The sequence below is a fragment of the Corvus kubaryi genome, unplaced genomic scaffold, assembly GCF_017639235.1.
Source record: "Corvus kubaryi isolate FWS band 111438036 unplaced genomic scaffold, C.kubaryi_AGA036_p1.0 124, whole genome shotgun sequence".
NCBI classification, from domain to species: Eukaryota; Metazoa; Chordata; class Aves; order Passeriformes; family Corvidae; genus Corvus; species Corvus kubaryi.
In genome coordinates, this window is record NW_024580659.1 from 5,012,605 (window position 1) to 5,035,502 (window position 22,898).

The 22,898-nt window shown below is 38.9% G+C and overlaps 2 protein-coding genes across 4 annotated transcripts in view; one reads left to right on the plus strand and one right to left on the minus strand.

Moving 5' to 3' along the window:
* Positions 1–8,361, plus strand: part of APPL1 (adaptor protein, phosphotyrosine interacting with PH domain and leucine zipper 1) — a 26,080-nt gene extending 17,719 nt beyond the window's left edge. The window contains exons 17-22 of the mRNA XM_042020958.1: positions 250–424; positions 528–564; positions 1,884–2,030; positions 2,243–2,293; positions 2,645–2,734; positions 2,917–8,361. Coding sequence (XP_041876892.1) covers positions 250–424; positions 528–564; positions 1,884–2,030; positions 2,243–2,293; positions 2,645–2,734; positions 2,917–3,066 — 650 coding nt within the window. The 3' untranslated portion in view covers positions 3,067–8,361. The remainder of the gene's footprint in view (positions 1–249; positions 425–527; positions 565–1,883; positions 2,031–2,242; positions 2,294–2,644; positions 2,735–2,916) is intronic.
* LOC121661125 (dynein heavy chain 12, axonemal-like) lies at positions 5,212–22,807 on the minus strand. Of its 3 annotated transcripts, XM_042020972.1 has the most exons (13): positions 22,756–22,807; positions 19,621–19,712; positions 19,315–19,382; positions 17,142–18,477; positions 16,311–16,717; positions 15,748–15,803; positions 15,252–15,383; positions 14,997–15,155; positions 13,020–13,265; positions 12,137–12,308; positions 10,728–11,271; positions 9,545–9,698; positions 5,212–9,450 (listed from the first exon to the last, which is right to left on the minus strand). In XM_042020972.1, exons 5-13 carry the CDS (start codon positions 16,433–16,435, stop codon positions 9,257–9,259), a joined length of 1,782 nt encoding a protein of 593 aa, XP_041876906.1. In that variant the 5' UTR covers positions 16,436–16,717; positions 17,142–18,477; positions 19,315–19,382; positions 19,621–19,712; positions 22,756–22,807; the 3' UTR covers positions 5,212–9,256. The 3 variants fall into 3 exon arrangements, with proteins under 3 accessions (XP_041876906.1, XP_041876925.1, XP_041876917.1); XM_042020991.1 differs by lacking the exons at positions 15,252–15,383; positions 15,748–15,803; positions 16,311–16,717; ... (2 more) ...; positions 19,621–19,712; positions 22,756–22,807 and having other exon boundaries at positions 12,232–12,308; positions 15,094–15,155; XM_042020983.1 differs by lacking the exons at positions 15,252–15,383; positions 15,748–15,803; positions 16,311–16,717; ... (2 more) ...; positions 19,621–19,712; positions 22,756–22,807 and having other exon boundaries at positions 12,232–12,308; positions 14,997–15,084.
* Positions 22,808–22,898: the final 91 nt, after the last annotated feature.

The window sequence follows — 22,898 nt, forward strand, 5'->3', positions numbered from 1 at the left end:
ACACTGCAAGATATTTGATAAGTTAAAACAAACTACTCTCTGAAGATCTGTTGTAAAAATGTGTTCATTAACCAAATGAGAAGATGTGTGACATGCTGTGTAGTAATTACACCTCTAATTGCTAAGTAGGAGCAATCTCTTTCCAAGTTAGGAGGAGTTTGGAGTTTTCTTGACTGCAGTCCACCTTTGGTTTTGAATGGGAAACCCAAAATGGAGTTTGTTTTTTTCAATGCTTTTCTTTTTTCATAGATTCAATTCTTCATCAGTTATTTATTGTAAGATTTCTTGGCTCTATGGAAGTGAAGTCTGATGAAAGCCCAGATGTTGTTTATGAAACAATGCGTCAGATACTCGCAGCTCGCGCCATCCATAATGTTTTCAGGATGACAGAATCACACTTGCTAGTCACTTGTGACTGTTTAAAGTAAGTTTGCTTCCTGACTTCTACTGCTGTTTATTTACAGAATGATCTTCTTTCACTTTGGTAAAATTTACTTTCTGGTTTGTCTTTAAAAACAAATTTTTAGGTTAATTGATCCACAGACACAAGTTACAAGACTACGAGTAAGTAACTTTCCATTTTAAGATAAATACCCAGCAATGTAATTCTTTTACTTTAAAAATACTATTATTAGATGATAGCAAAAATCACTGATTGCATGAGATTTCCAGCCAAATTTCCAGTGCAATTAGGAGAGCAAGACATTTGGAAACACGTGCAAATCAGGTTTACGGGAGTGATTTCAATACGCCAAATTGGCTTTTGAGGCTCCCTTCTCCCCGTGTTCTGAGAGGGTAAAAGAGTAAAGAGAGAACATTAATGATGGAGTCACATAAGTTCTGAAGTCCAAGAGGGTTTGTTTGCTGTTTGGTTTCTCTGTTTGGTTTTGTTTTTAATGCATAATTACCTTGAAGTTGTTGGATGGTTTCTAGTTTGATTTCTTGTTTTTCTACTTCATTATAAAAAATGCACTTGAAAGGAGTAAGTGGAATTCATGTTAGGATATCAAAGAAGGCCAGCTTAATTCTTCAGTAATAGCAGTCTTTATTCTTCATATTTCAAAACTATTCCCTCTTTCCCTTTTTATGCACAATTTAATGTCATTTAATTTCTTTGTGTTTTTAAAAACATTCTGTTTTTTGGAGGCTCTGAATTGCTTTCCTTTTCATAAAAGGAAGTCTTGAACATAGAAAAATATCTTGATATTTAAAGTTTAACATTGTTCAAAAATGCTCCAAACCTGTAACCTTTTACAGGTGAGATAAATCAACTGAGGGTATGTCCCATATGCTAAATGCAAACACCTAATCTTAGGAAAAACTCATCCTGTCAGTTTATAGCAGCTGTAGTAGGGGCTCTCAGTATTTAAAAATTTTATCAAACGATAAGTCTTAAAAAGATAATTTGAAGTCCAACCTCTTTTAGGAATAAGAATGCAAAACAGTTTTCTTCTAACAGACTAATGAGGGTATGTGATTTGTGTGAGTTGGGGTTTTTTTTCTTGCTTATACAATTAGGAGAGCTAAGCTAATTGCAGTAACGGTTTTTGAGTAGTGCCTTTAAATGGAACTAAGTATTGAAAACTTAGTCACAAATGTAACTACAATGAAGGATTAAAACAAAAAAGGAGTGTATCCACATTTAGGAAGGTGCCTGACCCACACTGCAAATTACCTCTTCTTACATGGAGTGTATTTTCTGACATTTGCTTGTCTTTGGAATTTAGTCCTTGCTGTCCAGTTTGTTTGTGTTTCGTAATTACATTTGTGAGGTAACTTCTTGTGCTGTGGTTGTGCATTAATTAATGTGCAATATATTGAAACCTCATGTAGAAAGTATTTGGAATCAGTTTTAATCTCTCCATATTTGATCCTTTTGGCAGTTTCCTTTGCCCAATGTAGTTCTGTATGCTACACACCAGGAGAACAAGCGCCTGTTTGGATTTGTGCTTAGAACTTCAGGAGGGAGAGTGGAGAGCCACCAGACTTCCATCTGCTATATATTTGAATCAAATAATGAAGGGGAGAAGGTATTGGTGATGGTTGACTTGTACCAGTTGTGAATCTGGATTCCAAGATGCTAGATCCATTCAAGCTGTCTAAGGGATTTTTTATGTACTGAAAATGTTAAACCTGTCAGTTTAAGTACCTGCAAGTGCTTTAATGTGCTGTTATATCTAATTCTGATGCTGGCATAAATTTAAAGGCATTTTTAATTATTTCCTATCTGTTTTGTGTTTAGATTTGTGACTCTGTTGGACTGGCCAAACAGATAGCTTTTCATGCAGAACTGGTAAGAATCTTTTTGGGGCAAGGGATACTTGGGAGTGGAAGGAAGGGGGTATATTTAATATGGTTAATAGCTTGTATTCTGCAAGATGCTTGTAGAGGCAGTAATACTATTGTGTATTTTAAGGGATTTTTTCCCTAGAATTTAAATTCAAATGAAAAGACTGATCAATATCTACTGTAGAACAATATTCAATATAGGATTCATTTTGCTACTTTTAACAACCATACGAGTCCTTTAAAAGCAGAATAATCAAAACAGTGATGTCAGTCTTGAGCAAGCTCGTATCAATCAGTAGTGTATCTGACATCTCAGGCTGTTGTTATTAACTTTATTTACATTTTTGCCCTTCAGGATCGAAAAGCCTCAGAAAAGCAGAAAGAAATAGATAGAGTCAAAGAGAAACAGCAAAAAGAACTGAATAAACAAAAGCAAATTGAGAAGGTACCTTTCATCATTATTTCTTCATATTAGGTTTTTTCTACTTACTTTCTTTAGCAGTTTTGTCCAAAGCTGTCCACTGATAGATCATTTAGAAATCATCATAATGGTATCTTGTGTCAACTGCAGATGGCTTTAAGGGTAATAGTCTTTTTCTGATTTCCCAACCCCCCTTCCCACATTAGGACTTGGAGGAGCAGAGCCGGTTGATAGCAGCTTCCAGCAGATCCAACCAGAGCAGTGCAGAAGGACAGTTTGTAGTCCTTAGCAGCAGTCAGTCAGAAGACAGTGATTTAGGAGAAGATGGAAAGAAGAAGAGAGAATCTGAAGCCTAAGGTTGCCTGCTTCATTAAAATTGGAATCCTGGATATATCTGGTGAAATGGCACAAGTTCTACAAGATCGAAACGTAGGTGGGAGGGTCTGTCGTGTTATAGAAAAGGCTTCACAATATGTAGACCCTATTATGCCGTGATTTTTCTTTCTCAGTTAAGTGATTTCCATTTCCTGTCAGTATAATTTCTCTCGTATGCCAGGTGAAGCGTGGTGATGCTGCCATGTTTATGTCAAACATATGTTTTCTCAAGGCTTCTGTGCAGTATGGGAAAAAATGTGGGGTTTTTCCCCACTTACCTCTGTGCAATTGACTGCTTTGGAAGCAAAAATGAAAACTCATTGGGCTTCAGCAGTAACACTGAAATTCATTCCTTACACTGCACTATGGACAACACCTTGCTGGAAACAAAAGCGGATATCCAAATAAGACAGTGCTAAGCTTTACCCAATTTGTTGCACATAGCTGTTCTTAAATTTAGAAAGGATGCTCATTAACATCAGTGAGATGTGCAATAGTTCTAAACAGAAGGATCTTTCTTGTTTCATTTTGCACTGTATGATACTGTCTTGATTTCTATTTTTTTTTTGGTGAATACAATGCCGAGAAACTTCTTTCAACAGGAGAAAAAGATACTGTCAGACCTTGATAAGAGCTAATGAGATGCAGTTGAACTTTGCTGCATGAGGAAAAGCATTCCTCATCAAATTATAAGAGTAATGTATATAGCCTTGTAGCACAAGTGCCATGTTCTTGGTTTTTTCTCAGTACTTGGAACAAAAAGCTGTAAACCTTCAAGTTCATTTTTATAGAACATGCTTACAGTTGCAGGAACACCTTGAATTCCATCATGTGAAAAATCATCTACATATGTAAAAGCCTTGCTGCCAGTACACTGCATCTACTGAAAATGAGTTGAGGCTCTTTAGTCTTTTTATAGAAAATGATTTTGCAAACAGAATTTACTGGTTCTGAAGTAAGAGACGATACTAATCCTACATCCTAGAATCAGTCCTGGAAAGCATTTTTCAAAGTGATGTCTGTTTACAGCTTGTAATCTGCACTCCATATTCCATACCCTGTGTAATATTTATTTTGTATAGTACTAGATGTGCATTCACCTTTTGATCCAGAAGAGAAATCTTGTTTGAAGAGAAATATTTATTTTTGCACTAATTACTATAAATATTAAAATCCAGTGGAACAGAAGATAGCTCTCTAATAGTGGCATGAAAATTACAGGATATGTAGAGAGAAAAGAATATACTTATATTCCAAGTTATAATATAACAGTTATGAGTGATTTACAGTTCATTGCAGGGCATTTCTGGTGTTCAGGAATGGAAGCAATTATCAGAGTATCTCCTCAGCAGCTGGTGATGGCCCAGCCCTACCTAGTTGGAGTTGCTCAGTGCTGATAAAGTAAGTGAGGAATCTCAGGTCGTGTCTGCTGGATGGCTGTAGGTGCACAGAGAGCTCATCTGACGCCTGGGAGTGCCCTGCATTGGCCAAAGCTGGCAGCCTGCTCCTGCCCTTGGTGCTGCAGATGTGACTGTGTGCAAGAGTTGGTGGCCTTAGCTCCTGTGACAGGAGAGAAGGGGAGCAGTGCCTGCCCTCACAGCCCGGGGCAGGACCAGCAGAGGCAGCTGGAGCTGCAGCAGCTCTGGGCAGAGGTTGCACCATAGCCCAGGCAGGGGGTAGAGCAGCCCAAAGGGCCCTGCCTTGAAAAAGGAGGGGGGAGGCTGAGGAGCAGAGAGCCCCCAGGTTCTCTTCCTGACTTAGTTACCAGGTGCTGTTCCAGTGCCTTTTTCATCCCCAGAGTAGCCAGTCACTTGTAGAAATACCTGCTTTTGCAGTTGTCCAGTTAGATCAAATATTACTGCCCTGTGGCCAGATTTGGCTGGCACACTGCCACATGGACCACACCAACCAGAGGCTTCTTTCAAAACACAGTGGCATTTTTATTTCATATCTAGGCCTCCATTCTCAGCTCCTATTTTTAAGAGACTATTTTTACTCTTGCCAACAAAACTATACAGAGAGGCACACCAAATCCAGTTTTTTCCCTTTCTGTGCTTAAATCAAGGCTTACAGAGAGTGGTAAGGCAGACAGTTTCTCTCTGCAGATTGTTCCAGTTCATGTTCGTTTGCTTGTGTTTGTTTTTATTTACTGATATTTCCGTTTTCTATCAAATAATATCACAGCGTAGCTCAAGGTCACTGTGTCTTACTTGTATCTTTCTCAAGTATTTACTGAGGATGAAGCAATTTTGAAACAGCACACAGGGAGCCTATGAAATCAGTGATTTCCAGTGTCTGGAATCCAGTCCTCAGCTTGTCAGAGAAGGACTGGTTGTGTTAAGCACTGGAGCTGCTGTAGCCCAGGCTCCAGGGGGAAGACAGATAATAGACAAGCACTCTCATGAAAAACCATTTCTGATCAATAGTCTGTTTTGCAATAGCCTTATTGAAGAAATGTCAGAAAATGGAATTACTGTATTTTTCTCTAAAACTACCATTACTCTTAAAGATATAAATCTGCAAAGATGAGGAATAATGAAGTTGGCAGGTGAATTTGCTGTCATATAGGATCTTCTGGATTTAGCAATAAATGTTGGAATTATTCCATTTGCTTTTCAGGCTTTTCATATATGCCATTAAATGTAGCTTTCTAAAACAGAGTAGAAGTGAAGTACATTTCATTTATGTTGGATGATCCTCATCTTAACAACTACAAGAATGATATGCATGAATGAAATGTAGGGGTTGTTTTTATGCTTATTTAGGGGAATTCCACTGGTGTAAAATGAGCAAGAAGGTATAAAAGCATCTAGGATAATGATGAAAGCTGCACGAGCAAAGGGCATGTCAGCAGAGCTGGGGAAGGCAGACAGGAATGGTGATTGAGTTAGCAGTGGGTGAGAATTACTGAGCTTTGCCTAAGGGGGGGAGGATGCCACAGGCTGTAATTAGAACTCTCTCAAGGCAAAAATAGCTGCTGAGGTTTTATCCATGCCCTTCTTCCTAAAAGGAAAAGCTATTTGGTACCTTTTTTCCTAGAAGGTTTAGAGCTGCTTCATTAGAAAACAGCTTCGTTGAAAAAAAATCAGAATGCTTGGAATTTTCCTTGTTAGTGGGAACACCTCATGGTCTGCTGGGAACTGCTGTGGTAGGATTTTACCACCTGAGTATTTTATTATTGTAACTAAATTACTAGTTGGCTTCCTCTCCTAAATTACAGGAGATTAAATACATACTCCTGATTTATTATTTCCTATTGCCTTTTATTCACAAACTGATCTTTCAAGCACTTTCAGCTGAAGCTGTAGTTTGCTTCATGTGCATGTACACAGTTCAGTCACTCCTGAAAATATTCTTCTTAAGTCCATGATTTTGAAGTGATTTCATGTAGGTACTGAATTGGCAGTGTTGTTCAGGACTAACTTCTTGTGTTGCTAATTGCAGCCTCATAATTACTGCCACGCTTTTATCCTTTAGGTAAGAGGATATGAAGCTTGTTACACTGTGTAGATTTACACACTGCAGACCAAGCCAGTCTTGCTGTCAGTTGTTTCAAGCTGCATACATTATGTATGTAATGGCATGAATATAGAAATATAGCAGGTGTGCTTACGGGTATGCATTTTATTGCATTACAGATGATAGCTGGCACTCCTCTCTGGCCACTGCCAGATTTGGCCAAATCTGAACCAGAGGACAAGGTCAAAGTCATGTACAACTTAAACATAGCTAACTGGGTATGATCAGGTAATGAAAAGTCATTTGAATGTCATAGTCTTACTTCCTTAATCTGTTGGAAATTGTATCAAGACAATTTACTGTCTAACAGTAAAGTAATATTTTAGAGTTAAAAAACATTCCCCTTCTAGAGGGCTGTCCAGATTTCCTCTTTATATGGATGTAAACCCAGAGCTGAAAATTGTGAAACAGCTGAAGTTATTTATGAAGCTGTAATTGATGTACATGGATATAAAGAAATAAATTTGACTGTTTAAGGTAAATTCTGTCTGTCTTTAAGGTAAATTCTGATTCATTAGTTGCACAGCAGTTGGGATAAGCCAATGGTGAAAACTATGCTACAATATCATCTCTTATTATTTAGGAAATAGTTCACCTAGAGAAAGAAAACTGCCACTGCTTAGTGAATTTAGTAGAGATATGTCTAGTGTAACAGCATAAGCTGATACTTTATATTCTTTCTCTTGCTCTATATTACAAAAGTTCTTGCAAGTTAATTAGTCCCCAAGGCTTTTTGTTTTAATTAAGCACTAAATTGACATTTTTTTCCCTGCCCCAATGGTATCTAAGTTGTCATGACAAGAGTAAGTCAGTGTGTCATTGTGAATGCACTTGTATTCCTAATGAAGTTTATATTGCAAGCCAAGGATTTTGTACAATCTTTCTGGTCATTTTTATAATAGAGTGGAGTGGTCAAATTCTTATGATGGTGTTCTGGATTGGTCCTGTTCTGGTGAAGTCTAAGTGATTTTTACAATGTTTGAGACTGACTTGCACATTTTCCCTGAATAGCTGTATTAAAAACCACCAATGGCATATTTATGTCAACTCTGATTGTTGTGTCTTAATCTTGGAAACATGGATAGTAATCCTATTGTGCCAGGGTTTCAGTCAGCATTTTGTGTATTAAATAAAAGCTTAACTATAGTAACTTTCTGGGTGGGCTTGTACTGATGCAAAAGCCTCCTGCATTCTTCATCATACTGACTTTCAGGAAGTACCATTATTGGTGACAGGATCTGTTCCTTTCCATTAAGCAAAGTTCTGACATGCAGTTATAGCCCTCTATTGTCAAGTGTAGCTCAGTTCTCTTAATTTTTATAGTATTAGCCAGATAACCTCAGAAGAAGTTGTTACACTTGGGAATGCTGATAACTCATTTTTGCAACAATCAAAGACTGAAGGGTGAGAGGAGCTGTGGCAGCTGGCTGGGCAGGGCCCGTGGGGGGGCAGTGACACAGGGCAGTGAGGGCTCTGTGGAACAAGCTGAGTGCAGGGGCTCTACCAGCACAACCACCACCATGGGCACTGGGCAGATCTTCACAGGGTGAGTTAGTTTATTATGTGATAAACACCATGTAAAAAACCACGGGCCATAACCACATTATGAATTTGTATTTTATAAGGTTTCTAGATTTTTCTGGGAAAAAGCAGACTTTTGAATTCTGTAACTTCTGTGATAAAAGATGCATGTATAACTAGAAAAAAAAAAATCTATACTTACTTGATTATGAAGGAATAAATACTACTAATTCCAACTGTGTTGATGAACTTCTTTTTTTCTAAACTAAGGACTGACATTTGCAGTATTTTTAGAAGGAACAGGCATACTGTAAGTCTTTCTAAGTCTTCTGTAAGACTTCCTACACTGACAGGGCTGCAAAAGCTTAAGCTCCACCTCCATAGCAAGATACTGCAAAAATTGCAAGCCTGGCTTTGGGGACAGTGCTGTAAAAGGAAAACCCAGTTCTAGAGAGAATCATCAAAGTTCCATGGTGGATGAGACATATCCGTACCTGAGAAGGAGCTGCAGAACTAACACAGCTTTCAGCAGTGCCACCTTGTTGAAACATTGGTATGTCACACGAGCTGCTATGAGAAGCAGAGATTTCTCAAACTTAATCCCATGTCATTGCTTAGAATGGGACATTGCATTATTGGGTGAAAAAAAAAATACTTAAGCTGTTCTTCAGAACTTCACTGTAGGACTTCACAAATAAAAACTACTTCTTGTACTTTCCTCCCTTCCCTTGACAAGAGAAAAAAGAACTATGTCCCTTCCTGGTTTTAGTCAAATCCCTGACCTTTAACTAAACCTTGAGTTTAACCCTGGACTGGGGGTAGTGCTATGTGATACAACAGGCTTTAACTTAGCCATAACACAAGGCTTGTAGCGCTGTATTTTACATTTCCTTAATTTGTCACACTAGGCATCTAAAACACTGTTACCATAACTTCCAGATAGGTCATAGTCCAGGAGAGCCATAGAATGGGATCACCACTACTTACATTTTTAGGTTCTCGCCAATTTCTTCAGGGGGTAAAGGGAGAACGTTGGCATTCCTTAATGTGCAGAGGAGAGAAAATGCCAAAAGAGAAAAGCACAACAGTCTTATCCACATTAACATTCTCTTCAAAATACAGGACTAATACTTAGGCACAGTTGAGGTTGTAGATCCCTGTGAAGTTTTCCTGCCCATAAAGATCATATTCCTTGTACAGTATGTAGTCTTTCAAGCAGTTTGGCAGTGGAAGGAAGGTCATGAAGACAGGACAGCGGAGACGCAGCCGGCCCATGCACGCCCGGATCTTCAGACGGCAAAGGTGCTTCAGAGAGCGAGGATTTGCTAGGAAAGACAAGCAAAATTAAAATGCTACCAACCAAAAAGGCCCCAATCGCAAACCACCTTGTTTTTATTAAAAATGTAAGCAGATCCTTACTTAAAACGAAATGGATATCTGGCCAGAGTTCCTGTTCTTTGAGAACTGCTTCGAGCTTCCAGCAGATCTTAACGTGATCAACATAATCTAACATGACTCGCACCACTTTCCCAGACACATGCTTCAGCCAGGCCAAGGTTATCACTTCACAAAACTGATAGAAACAAAACATTTAGTAGGGTAATATTCAATACTGCAGTAAGTGACTTCTGTCTCCGAGGACAAGAACAATTAACTAACTTGAGCAGGGTTTTAGAGGTTGCCACAACTTGCGTAAGCCTCACTAGTAGAATCTAAAAATCTGAGAGATGGTTATTTTGTACTAGATCCAAAAATAAACTTAAGCAGCTGTATATTTGGGAACTTGGTGCTTAAAAAGAAGTGCTACCACTATGTAGAATTTAGACTTGTGTCCCAGTGCTTAAAAGGGGGATCAACCCGCCCTGTGCATGCATCATTCCGTTATCTTTAGGTTAAAGAAGGGTTTATTAGGTTCAAATGGACTTTACAAATTGCAAAACAATGACACCGATGAGTGTCTCTAGGAACCTCTTTTGGTTTGCTAATTTCTGCTCCGTGCTTATCCCACCAGCTCCCGGGGTCCTTTCAACAGCTTTCCAGTCTTGGTGTTCTTGTACAGGACAATGCAGAGAGCAAGCCTGCAAATCTCTGCTTTCTCAGCATGGACAAGACTGCCCCGGAGAGCCAATTCCATACTGATCATTAGCATATCATCAGCTATATTTTCACAATTTAAAATTACTGTTTGCAATCATTTGCTGTCATGAAACAGGCTTTATAGCAACATCTTAAGCTGCACCAAGGGACATTTAGGTTAGACACCAGGAAAAAATTCTGCACTGAAAGAGTGACTGGGCACTGGAATTGTCTGCCCAGTGAGGTGGTGGAGTCACCAGCCCTGGAGGTGTTCAAAAAAAGATTAGATGTGGCACTCAGTGCCAGTTGATGAGGAGGTGTTAGGTCATAGGTTGGACTTGATCTCAAATGTCTTTTTCCAACCTAGTTCATTCTGTGATTCTGTGATCTATTCAATTTTAAAGCCTTGTCTATTCCTCTTTTTATGTGTCAGCTGTCTTCAAAACTTCCTTTTCTGACAGTGCATTAAGCACCTTTCCATTTAGTTTTAGGAAGGACAGCACTCGAAGCCCTGTAACACACTTACCATGGTGTCCTTGATAACAGTGGAGGTCCAGCCGTCAGTCACGTACTGGGAGTGGGCCCCGCTGCCCCGTGGGCAGTCGAAGCAGCGCTGCACGTCATAGCCGTAGTTCAGCAGCATCCTCAGCATGACCTCATCTTTGAGGGCGTACTGCAGAGCTGAGGGGAAATGCGTGGTGTTCACACGGCAGAAGTAGTTGACGTTGGCCCCATGGCGGAGCAGCAGATTCATTAACTCGTAGTTGCCCATTCTTAAGGCTATTTGGAGGCAGTTGATGGGATCTTGGTTTGTCAGGGCTCCAGCGTTCAGCAGCAGCTGTGTTGAGCAGATATCCCCGTTGGAAACAGCGAAGTACAGGGCTGATTTCCGATGGTCGTCGTAGCCTTTGCGAACTCTCTGAGCCAGCATGAAATTGGCATCAAAGCCAGACTGGAGGAGAAACTCAAGGCACTGAGGATGTGCTCCTGCTGCTGCTGAGTGAACTGGACTTATCCCACTTTCTTTAATGGCAGCAAAATCAGTCACTGGAACTAAATATTTTAGGGCTCTGAAAAATTAAAACCAGAAACATCTTAGAATCAAACATTTTGGTTCACCTAACTCATTTCTGAATTTCTCTGTGTTGCTGGGCTTCAGAATTCATCCCGGCTGTTAGAATAGTCTTAATATACCAAATCAGTACCATGGCATGCATTGACTTGAATTGCTAACAATGAAATTGTTCGCCAGGAATGGATACCGACTTTACACCTACTACACATAGAATACTATTATATTATATACTATTATTCATGAACAACCCATTCCTTGCTTCAGGAATTAATGATTCCTTCTCAACAAAAGTTTTTCCTGAATGTTGAAAGCACAGTGTTATTGCTTAACCTATAGGGATCATGGAATTAATACAATATATATTATAACAAATATAACAATTAATATATAGAAAATATTAATACAGAAATTAAGAATCCTCAGATACTTGTTTCTCATTTGTTAGTTGTGATTTTAGCATAAATATCTTCCAGTAGTCTTACTCTCTTTAAAATAGGGATAACCCTTACTCTCTATTTGTCTATTTAGTACAATTACCATTCACGTTTCTGTGATGGGGTGGAGATAAGACATTGAGAGAGAGTGAGGATGTCCCAAGAACCTCAGCATCAGACTGGACAGTGTTACTATTTGTGACAAATGGGGAAATACTGTAGGGATTGAGATGTACATCCTAAAATCGTGAAGATTTTATCCTGACTGGTCACTTACATTCAGACACAGAACAGACATATTTACACAGTCAAAAATAATTCCTTGTACAAAACAACAGATTTGCTGCCTGCTTTGAATAAGGTAAAATTAGTAAAATGAATATTTCTGGTGTCACTATTACTTGATTTTTAAGTGTATTAACTCACAGAAAATGTCCTCTATACGCAGCTCTGTGGATTGGCAAATGACCCGAGTGCTTTGGTACATTGGCATCAGCCCCATATTCTAGTAAAAGACTCACGGAATCTGGATTTCCTCCTCCTGCTGCTTCAAACAATACAGAAGCACAATCCATTGCCTGTGAAAGAACATCTGCACCTGGGAAGAAGCAGCAAGGATTTTCACAGTAGTCACTGTAAATATCCATCTGTAATTAGTATCTCCAACCCCACAGTGATATGGAATTTTGAATTCTATTCTTCACCAATAGAACCACTGTGAGCATAAACCTTCATGTTGGATCTGTGATTTTAGATGTGTTTATGTAATCCTGGGAACAAGAAGGTCCAAATTGCTTTGAATCCAGTAAGAATTGTTCCTAGGACTGGGCCAGCAAAGAGTTTGGTTCTTATTCATCAAAACAATTGCTTTTGGCTTACATACAATACATTTCAATTCTTTTACTTTACAAAAACCAGACAGGTGTAACTGTAAACGTGAGAGAACCCAGTATCCAAACAGTTCATGCAATCCAGTTCCAGGGCTGCTGAACCATCATGTAAAATTCCCCACAAAAAAGTCTTCTCAGGCATGCCCTAAGGTGACCTGTCTACATGAGAAAATGATAGTGCATTTAGAAAACATTACTCAAGCACTTGTAAAAAATTACAAGTGCTCACTAAAATATTTACATATTATTATTTTAATATTATACAAATTAGTATTTATCAGGCCTTCACTACATCACAACAACCCTCAGAGCAGATAGCATTTAATTTTCTCTAGTCAGGTGAGTTACTTCTGCTGCTGTTTTTGAAGGGGTATCTGAAGCCTTCTCTTCCTATGAGCTCCTATATAATAAAGTCTCACCTTTTTGCAGTAAGAGCTCCATAATTTCTGTATGTCCCATCTGTGCAGCCAGGGCAAGGGGTGTGAGCCCATATCCACTGCGGGGGTCAGGATCTGCTCCAGAATCCAGGAGAAGCTGCACCAGAGCCTTCCTGCCCAGTCTGGCTGCCTCATGCAGAGCAGTTCTCTCATGGACACAGCGCAAATTCACTCTGGCACCAGATCGTAGCAACAAGGAGGCAATGTCATAGGAATCAAGTTTAATTGCTGTAGGACAACAAGCAAGGAATCAGACAGGATGCTGTTCACTGCTATTCTGTGCACAATGGTTGCTGTTACATGGCAGCCCAGGAAAGCTGTTCCTGGCAGTGCTATTTATACAAGGAGAAATGCCACCCTACATTGAAGGGTTTAACTCATCAACAAGTCTCTTCTTTGCTTCCAGGACAGCACTAAGTATACAAATGAATAACTTCGTGGGAATCTCTTTTTCTCTCTGTACATTTTTTCTCTGCTGCATTTGGTAATGGAACAAAGCTCTCCTTGCCACTAGATGGAGACCACATCCAGGGTCTTGGTGCTCAGGAGCTGCCACCAGACTCTGTTTAATCTCCATAAGAGTCATCATAATGTGAAACAAAGCTCATACTGACTGTTGCATATGCTGCCTTAGCTTAATAAGCCTGAACTCTTAAGTCAGTGAGGATCTTAAAAGAGAAATTTGCATTAGCTCCAGTGGGTGGAATGATTAGGCAATACCCTTCCCTCCTTCTCCCTTTGATCTTCCAGGCTGTGCAGGATAGAGAATGTCCTTCAGCAGGACAGATTAGGCTGAGCAGCTTCACGTGCCACAGCTGCTTGAACACCAGTGACAGCATTCTGTGATAGAAACTGTGATGTCCCATTATCTGTAACCTGCACAGCTGCTTTAGATAAATCCCATGCATCCCCTTCTTGGGGGATGGTGCATTTTAATGTCGTGCACTTCAAAAGTATCTAGGAGTTCCCTACATTTTTTTTAAGCAGATGGCCCTGACTTGAAGCTGCAGCCATTTCACAAGGATGGACTGAGGGTCCTACAGATGATTGGTAGGCTTTTTTCTCCTCCTTTAACAATAGTTTTGAAAAAGAAAACACCCTTCCAATACAGAAAAATGTATGGGATCATCCAAGAAACTTAGAGTGTTCCTTTAGAATTCAGACAATGAGAACACACTTTACTTTTTTCAGTTAGATTCAGTAAGAATGAAGGCATCATAACCCAGACTGAGGGAAGCAGAAGAAATGAACACAGAACACTTCTGGAAAACATTTTGGGAAAATATGGTTCTTTGACAAATCAAGAATTACAGTTCTTGTGCATGATCAAATTAAAGTGGCATTCACACAAAGAGTGTGGGTATAAGACTATACTAGGACTATACTAGGTATGGGGTCTTATTCCTAAATTACAAAATATTAAAGAGAAGCAAACAGAGAATGTCAGCCTGTCTCCTTCACTTGTCAGCTTTGGACTAATGCCAGCAATGTCTAAATAGGGACTGTTTAGAGACTTTGCACTCTACATACTGCAGATACATGAGGCTGGTTGGCTACAATTTTTGAAAATTAAAGCCAATTACCACGGGTTTTGGAGAAAGGGAGGCTGATGCAATGAAGGAGATACCATGTGGACAGAGAATATCAATGTTTTATGCCTGCAGACATGAAGAGCAGTGATAGCATGAAGAAGCAGAAGGACTTGTTACCTGGCATCACTGCAGAAATGATGCCAAGCAAAACAGAGGATGACACTCTGCACTTCATGGAGAAAGCTAATTATCATGTGAGAAAAACAGACAGGGACAGACACATTCAGTGCTTAGATTAACAATTTTTTTCTCCTTATAGCAAAATATTTTAGGCATTGAAGTCAAATATGTCGCACTGAAGCCTAAAATGTGTAACTATATTCTCACCTCATTCCCTCACCTCTCCACCCCTAAAAACAGTATTCACCTATAACTAAAGGAGAATCTCCCTCTTCATTTTTAACATTGGGATTGCAGCCATTGAGCAGGAGAAAGTGGACATTGTCCACAAAACAGTTTCTTACTGCCACCAAAAGAGGTGTTTCCCCTTTGAGAGTGGTCTGTTCCCACGTAATGTCACGGGAGGCTGAAATACAGAAAAGCAGAACACATTTGAAGTTGAATGATTCATCAAACTTTGCTTTGTAGAACTTTTTGGTGGAAAACTAGAAGGACGTTGTACCTTGTAAAGTTATTTCAAGGATGTTCTTATTTAGCTGTGCTGCAGCTTCATGCACAGGAAGCCAGCCTTGCTGATCTGCTTCTTCAAAAGCAGAACTGTGCCTCACCAATTTCTTCAAGGCCTCCTCTTGGCCTGTTATATTTTAACACAGACACATATCCCATTACTCATCACAAGACAAAATTCAGGCAACTAATACATTGAGTGCCATTTATCCCACCAGCGTATCTTGCTCATTTTAAAAGAAAGGCCTGGAGTTTTCCCTTAATTTCAGGAGACAAAGCACTGGAATTTCTGAAGGGGGTAACACTTGAACCCATCCCACTTCCATGATCCTATCTAATAAGTTAGCTTTTGGATGTCTTGGTTTTAGTTTCCATACTCCTCCCAAGACTATATAAAGAAAAACTGCCCTTAAATCAGGTGATCAAATAAAATGTAGGCATTGCTCAGCCATTCCTGGGATATAGGCTTAGAGTGGTGTATTTGTACTTAACTGTCCGAATTGCTGCAATGATCTGCCCATGTTCTTTGCTTGCAGTATACTGGAAACTGCATAAACAGGACAAGAATAAAATGAGAAGTGAAAATTCATGTGAAGTTCAGGATATAATTATACCTTAATTTAAATACTCAGATTTACAAGACATGTTAGATTTCTCTAAGTTACATTGGTTTGGTGAGGGTTTAACACATTGAAACACTTTTTTTGTTGGTCTTTTCCTGACACAATAAATACTGAATTTTTCACACAAAAGCCAACAATTAAATGCTGAAATGAGGGGAAGGTCCCATACCAGTCTAATTTTACATCACCTACTTATCTTTTTCATAAAGCCTTATACTAATTAAATATTGATGTAAAACATCATCTGAAAGTTTCATACATCCCATGTTTTCAAGGAAACAGGTACACTTTTCAGGGTACCAGTGCTTTCCAGTATCCATGAGACAAGGTCAGCACAATACAACATATGTAGTTACAAAGGAAAATAAGGTCTACTAAATGCTTACAATAATGACCAGAAAACACCCCAAATAGAAAGAATAACTTATTACCTTTCAATCTCTGTTGCACTGCCACTTGTTTCAATTTTATACCTATCTTGTAAGCTTTCCTGAATAGCTCGTTGGGTAGGGATTTCCTCATCAGAATCACCAATCATATACACAGAAGTATTCATTGCAAATCAGCACAACATGGATCACTTTTGTAGAGAAACACTGCTTTTTAATTAGAAGCAGACGTTAAATCTTCAGGTTAGATCTGGAGTAATAGAAATAGCAATCACTGTGTCAGTGTAAAGAGAAATGAAAAGCAGTTAAATAAATGACTATGCTATTACATGCTTAAGCAGTCGTGCTGTTCTTGGCATACTCACAATCTCAAATGTTCTGTTAGGCTCAAACCTCTCATCTGTTTTACCTCATCAAAGCTTCCACTTCTGTCTTTCAAGAGAGTTGGCCTGAAAAAACAAAACAAAACTACAGGGCAAGGTAAAAAAAAAAAAAAAGTAAAACTGGAAGCAAATAAATACTGTGGCAAAACGAATGAGCACAGGAAATTTAAGGAAGTTGTCAACATGCCAACTACAAAGCTTGGAATAATTCTAGAAACATCTTAAAGTTGGGCAGCAGTAATTCACAGCAAACCTGCGTCATTTAATTTGTTACCTGATCCACCTAATGTGGTTACAAGGCCTTGCTCTGTAATTGCACATGTAGCAAAAAAGAGAAATATATTAGCAACATATACAGCAAGAAACTGTTAGTAATTGATTATACTATGGCTCAGTGAGTACATAAACATCTTAAATCTAGGTGACTTTTTTTTCCTAAAGATACTACCAATTTTCCTATGAACTGAGAAAATACACTGGGTTTCCTCACCTGAAAGAGGGAAGACCTCAGCCTTTGAAGAAGCGATTATTAAGTTGAAAGTGACATTTTCAGGATTGCAAACAACCTCTGCAGAGCCCATGTCCATTAATAGCTCACTATAAATACCTGATCATAAGATACTCTGGGACTTTCTCCACGTTTCTTTCACACACGTCAGTTATGTTTAATAATCTGACCTAACAAGTGGTGCCAGCAAAAGAAGGAATTTAAAGTCCAGTTTTCTTGCAACAACGCTTTTGATTTTTGAAATAAGAATTTCAGAACTATAGCAGTAAGTACTACACTGTGAAAAGAAAATTCTTTAGTGCTGTCCTAGGAGAACAAACTGAAGGTGGTGTTAAGAGCTTGCTTAAGAGTGAGACAGCAGAAAAACTAAAACAATAAAAGTAAACATAAACAAGCAAATAAAAATCAAACAAAAACTCTACTAAAATTATTACAGGTTTCTGATTCCTTAATCACAATTTGCATTAATATAAATAAAAAAGCAAGTGAAAAATAAACAAAGTTTTTAAAGGGAAAAGCAGTTTCAGAAAGCCAGACTTACACTGGTCTAACACCCAAAAAGCAGGGAAATGGGGGACACAGATGCCCAGTTGTAATAGTGATGGTAGGATGGAGTGGGACCTTCATGTGCTTCACTTATTCCTACCGTATTTTATGGAGGGATCCATACACAGAATTAATGATGGCTGTATCTGAATGCAAGGTGGAAACAGTTCTTTGCTAGAGGAGATCAGGAAAGAATGCTCCAGTAATTTTTAAAAACTATTTTTAAAGAAAACAAAAGTGCAGAATCAAGTTTATTACCTGTAATGTTTCTCTCAGCACAGGCTACTTTCATTTTCCATGAAAATATGTTTTGTGATATTCAACTAATGCACAAAATGGATGTTCACACTTTAATAATATTCCCAAGGGCTAAAATCCCAGCTGTATTGCTTACAGATTTTAAAGATGGTCATAATAATAATACATACTCAAGTCAAAAGCTTGAGGGTCAGAAAGTATTTGTATGCCCTCTTACAATACAAAAACCTCCAGATGTTTCTTTTACACACTAAATTCCACTTCCTCTCTAAGCCAACAAAGAGAACAAGATGTTGTGAAGTCTGTATGTGAACTGTCCACAGTCAGTCATCCAGCTGGCACAGCAAGGCTACGCCTCTCTTGATCCAGTGCTGGACTGGCTGGTCCGTGTTGAGCTTCAAAGCAATGACGAAGTTGGTGGAATGCCCAGTAGTGGATAAGACCCCTTTGCGCTCACTTGTCTTGTAGAGTGGGCAAACATAGGCATTAGACTCCTTTATGTCCGATTTTACAGCTTCAAAAAAACCCAAAATAATGCATTACATTCAGCAGATCGATTTGGCAGAAACATAATCTACATGCAAACGTTAAGTATTTACAGTAACACCTTTACAGGTAAATAAAAATGCAAAATGCTTTTGCAAGCAATAGAACAAAATTACCTGGTTTTCTTCTTGTGTGGTTTGTTTGGTTCTTAAACCCAACTAATTTAGCTACAATTTGTGTTCAGGACTCAATGCCTTCCTGTGATTCTACCAGCTTTGCAATACTCCAACACACAGTAAAATCTGAATAGTTACCTAGTTAATACATAGCTTATGCATGAGTTTTTCATAGCTCTACAACAATTCTGGTCCAGTTGCCAGAGAACCTCACTGCAATTCAAGTCATGTGATATCCAAGGACAGAACTCTGCAGGAACTCTTTGTATGCCCAGACTGCTTACATGGAACTTGTACAAAGCCTAAAATCATGCAGGTCTGAACAAATTCATCCAACCTCAAGAGAAGGCTCAAGCAGAAAAAGTAGCAAATTTTAATACTGCCTATTTGCTAACACCTAAGTTGCAACAGTTGCAGTAGTAAGTCCTGATTTTGTGCATAAATAAAAAGAGGGATTTAGTCCTCGCAATCAAAGGAAACAGGAGTTGTGAAAATTATTTTCCTAGTAGGAAAGACAGCTATCACAGAGCTACAAATAACCTGAGCAAACCCTGCTACATCACACGAGGTAAAACACTCAGTCTCTGTAAGTCAGTCGAAAGTACTCCTCAGGGATCTTCAGTAAGAAAAGGAAACCACTGTTGCACTTTCTTGTTGAATAGCTCAGGCATCAGAGAAATCATACTCACTTGGCTTTATCCAAATGATAGGCATGGCATCAAAGAGCACTTTGGGATACTGCTCAGCTAACATTCCCCTGGAGAGAGAAAGCAACAAAGCAATTGTTTGTGGCTTGAGGGGTTTGGTGGGTGTTTTTTGGTTGCTACTTGCTTGCTCATTTGGTTTTTCTTGCCCATTTTCCACGCATGAAAGAGGACTTAATTTGGTGTGTTATTCCAGTAATATGAAAAGTATCAGTTAAAATATTTAAACCAGTCTTGTTTGAGCACTGAAAAAAACTTTCCAGAACCACAATAAAACACTTGGCTACTGACTTGGCCCTGTCCCAGCGAGCTCCGTCTAAAAATAATCCGTGGATGTAAACACCATCTTCTGGTGCAGGATCAGCAGTATCCTGAGGAATAACCTGCAAGAAATAAGTGTTCCACATCATTAAACTTTCACAGCTCTTTTGCTTTTTGAACTATTATGCCAATTGCCAATTTTCAGATCAATCCAAACTGAGAATAATACAGTAACCCTTCCTTTCAGTGCTACTTTTAAACATATCTGTAGAGACAGCAGACTTCTCTGGGTTTGTTAATCACCTTTCTTGTAAGTTATAAAAAGAGGCTCGTTGGCTCTGCTCTGGGAGCTGTTTTTAACCATAACTTGGAATGGTACATGTAGAAATCTACACATTCTATAGGAACTGTGGAGACTTAATAACAACTGCCCACCTCTCCATGGCTGGAGAACAGATTCTACACAAACTGCATTGGGCTTTTTCAACCTCCACACGTGGAGCAGGGCAACACAAAGCTTTGTTACAAAACTACATACTTGAAATTCTTTTTGAAAAACTTGGCAATTTTTATAAATATCCACTTTTATGCTATTTAAAATACAATCTCAAACATTGTGACCTTGTTTTAGCATTGTTTTCAGTTTACTTCTTTTTTTCCCTCAAAATCATTCTTAGGTGATGCAGCAAATGAAAATTTTCAAGGTTAGATCATTAACAGAAACAAAGTTTTGGCTAGAAGCTCAAAGAACTAGTTTCAAATGCAAAACTTAACCAATATATCTGAGTATGTACTTTTCTCACATAGCAGTGGCTAAATTCAAGATAGAAAACTGAATTCAGTGGTTTAGAAGGGGGAATCTGTCACCAAGAACAGCTGTATGTAAATCCATACTGGCAAAGGAGTAAGAGTTTGCAGAAGAGCACCAGTTCGGTGAACTGTCTCACAGCATTTAATCTACCCATAAACAGTAATTCCTAATTAGCCCAAATTAGCCTAATTCCTCCTGCTGAAGTCAACTACAACAAATGCTAAAATACCAAGAAAACATGGTATAAAATAACAAGGTACTAAGAGAACGGATGGTGAAATTCAAGCCTTTTTTTTTTTATTTCTAAAGAATTTAGCATTACAAAAATCCACTCGGAGCAGAAAACACCCATCTCCAATGCCAACATCCATGTTACAGAAAAGTCATCCAAAACCAGCTAAAAAGATATTCAGGCAGAGAGTAACTATCAGGTTAAAAGCACGGGCTCCTCATCCAAACACCCTTTCACTTTCACAAAATACCATCAACAAAACACAGGAGTATATAAGAAATTTTACTGCTGTAGAAGTATCTAAACCTTCTTTAATACGTTCCTTTATCTATTTTAACTCACTGCAGAATGCAAGACTTCCTACATTAGCACAGAAAACCAAAGACTCAAAGCTTGGGGCAGAATTCCTGCTTCCCTTCATTTGCAAGAGACCTTGCCCATGCAGCATTTAATATAATGTGTATTTCCCAAACCCTACACTCTGATTTATAGGCTCTAACTAGTCAGTTAGTAAAAAGAGCAGTTTTCATACTGCTTAAAATCTCCATTTGCCTAAGTAATCCATGCAAAGGCTAACTAACTCAGCAATTAATGGGGTGTCAAGTCAAAAAAAGGGAAAAAGTACTGACAAGAATTTTCCTAGATACTGTGGTTCTCAACACTAGTACAGTATAAAATAAGCGATAGCTGGTGCAAAGGGGACAGAAGTACAATCCAAAAAAAGACTACTAAATATTGTGATGCCATTTGCATACATCACTTATTATCACAAAATAATTAAGAAATTGCATAAAGATATACCCACTTTTAAAAGATGTACAATTTTTATATAGAGATGTACCATTTATATATTGCAGCAGTACCTGCAGACTGCTGAATTTTGCTTCATTCAAAAAGATGTTGCTCAAGTGTTCTAGAATTCCCCTATTTTCTTCCAAAACAGGAACTGAATGCCAAGTTTTTAATTCTGCTGCTCTTAAAGATCGTTTTCTGACAGACATTATGAAAAAAAAACAAAGCAAAAAAAAATTAGAAAACTGAGGAGGAAAAAAAAAACCAGCCAGGAGACAGAACAGAACAGAACTAGACAATGGATTTGGCAAGACTGGGCCAAGGAAGCAAAAGAAGAAAACAAACTGGTAGGGAGGCTGAAAATGAACGAAACAGCAGGAGACCAGATTCAGCTGGTCAGGAACAGAGGGAAAAGGAGGGAAGAGGTAGGAATCGAGATTCTAGGAGCAAACTAAAGAACAAAGGGAAGCTGGGGAACGTCTGAAACTGGACATGAGCAAATGACAAGTTGGAGAAAAATGAGGACTAGCATAGCAAGGGGATTGAGAAAACAGGCCCTAAAGGGAGATCCCAGAATCAGGCAATGGAACAGTGAGGTGCTCTCAAACAGGCACTGTCAGCATCAGCCCCACCCCAGCCATGTCCTCACTGCCTTCCTTTGGCAGCACCCACTGTGGCCAGGACAAGGCACACAGGAAAAATGAAATTTGAAAGTGTTGTGGGGGAACAAGAAACCCCCCAAAGTATTTTTTCAACATAATGACCCCATGGGTCCTATTGGCCACGTGGCTGCAAGGGTAGCTAGGGACACAACGCCAACAGATGGCGCGTGCAAAGAGAGGGGAAAGCACTGCTTGCTTTGTTGGCATCTTCTATCATTCATGAAAACTTGTGCCTATTTATGAATACTGGCACAAGGTGAAAAAGGAGGAGAGACAGGGACAAAACAGCAGTGCTCCAGCCAGGATGAAATAAAGTCTGCCACTACTTCAACACGTTCCTTTCCAGTGTGACTCTTAAGTTCCAATACACTTCTGCTGTCATACAATACTCATTAATTAAACAGGGCAATTTCCTCTTCTAAATCCCACTTTGTGAGAGCAGTCAACTACTCTTCCCAGTTACACCACTAGCTTTAGTAGATTTATATGGCAATCTCAAAGCCCTTAAGTAAAAACCTGAGTTTTCAGTACAGACTACTGAAGCCTGAGGTAACTCAATAGACCTGTCTCTTCACCCATCTGTTGGCCCTCCTCCCTCTCCAAGACCAAACAATAATACAAAACACAAGAAACTACTTAAGAAACAGGAGTAAGATTAAATCACCTACCTAGCAATAATAGATTTGTTCTCAGCCTGCTAGCAGAATCCAGTGGAATACTGCAGACAAATAATTTGATCATTTACTCATCATGGTACCACAAGAAGTTGGCATATTCCAGAAGACAATAAAAAACCAGCATTCATTGATAC

What these genes read in the sequence shown, in the direction of transcription:
- LOC121661125 (XM_042020972.1), bottom strand. Translation starts at nt 16,435, where the DNA reads ATGAATACTTCTGTGTATATGATTGGTGATTCTGATGAGGAAATCCCT. An exon ending in AGATTCTCCTTTAGTTATAG is followed by an intron (nt 13,266 to 14,996) that starts GTGAATACTGTT and finishes GTTGTCCTACAG; the next exon opens with CAATTAAACTTGATTCCTAT. An exon ending in GCGTATAGAGGACATTTTCT is followed by an intron (nt 11,272 to 12,136) that starts GTGAGTTAATAC and finishes TTAATTTTTCAG; the next exon opens with AGCCCTAAAATATTTAGTTC.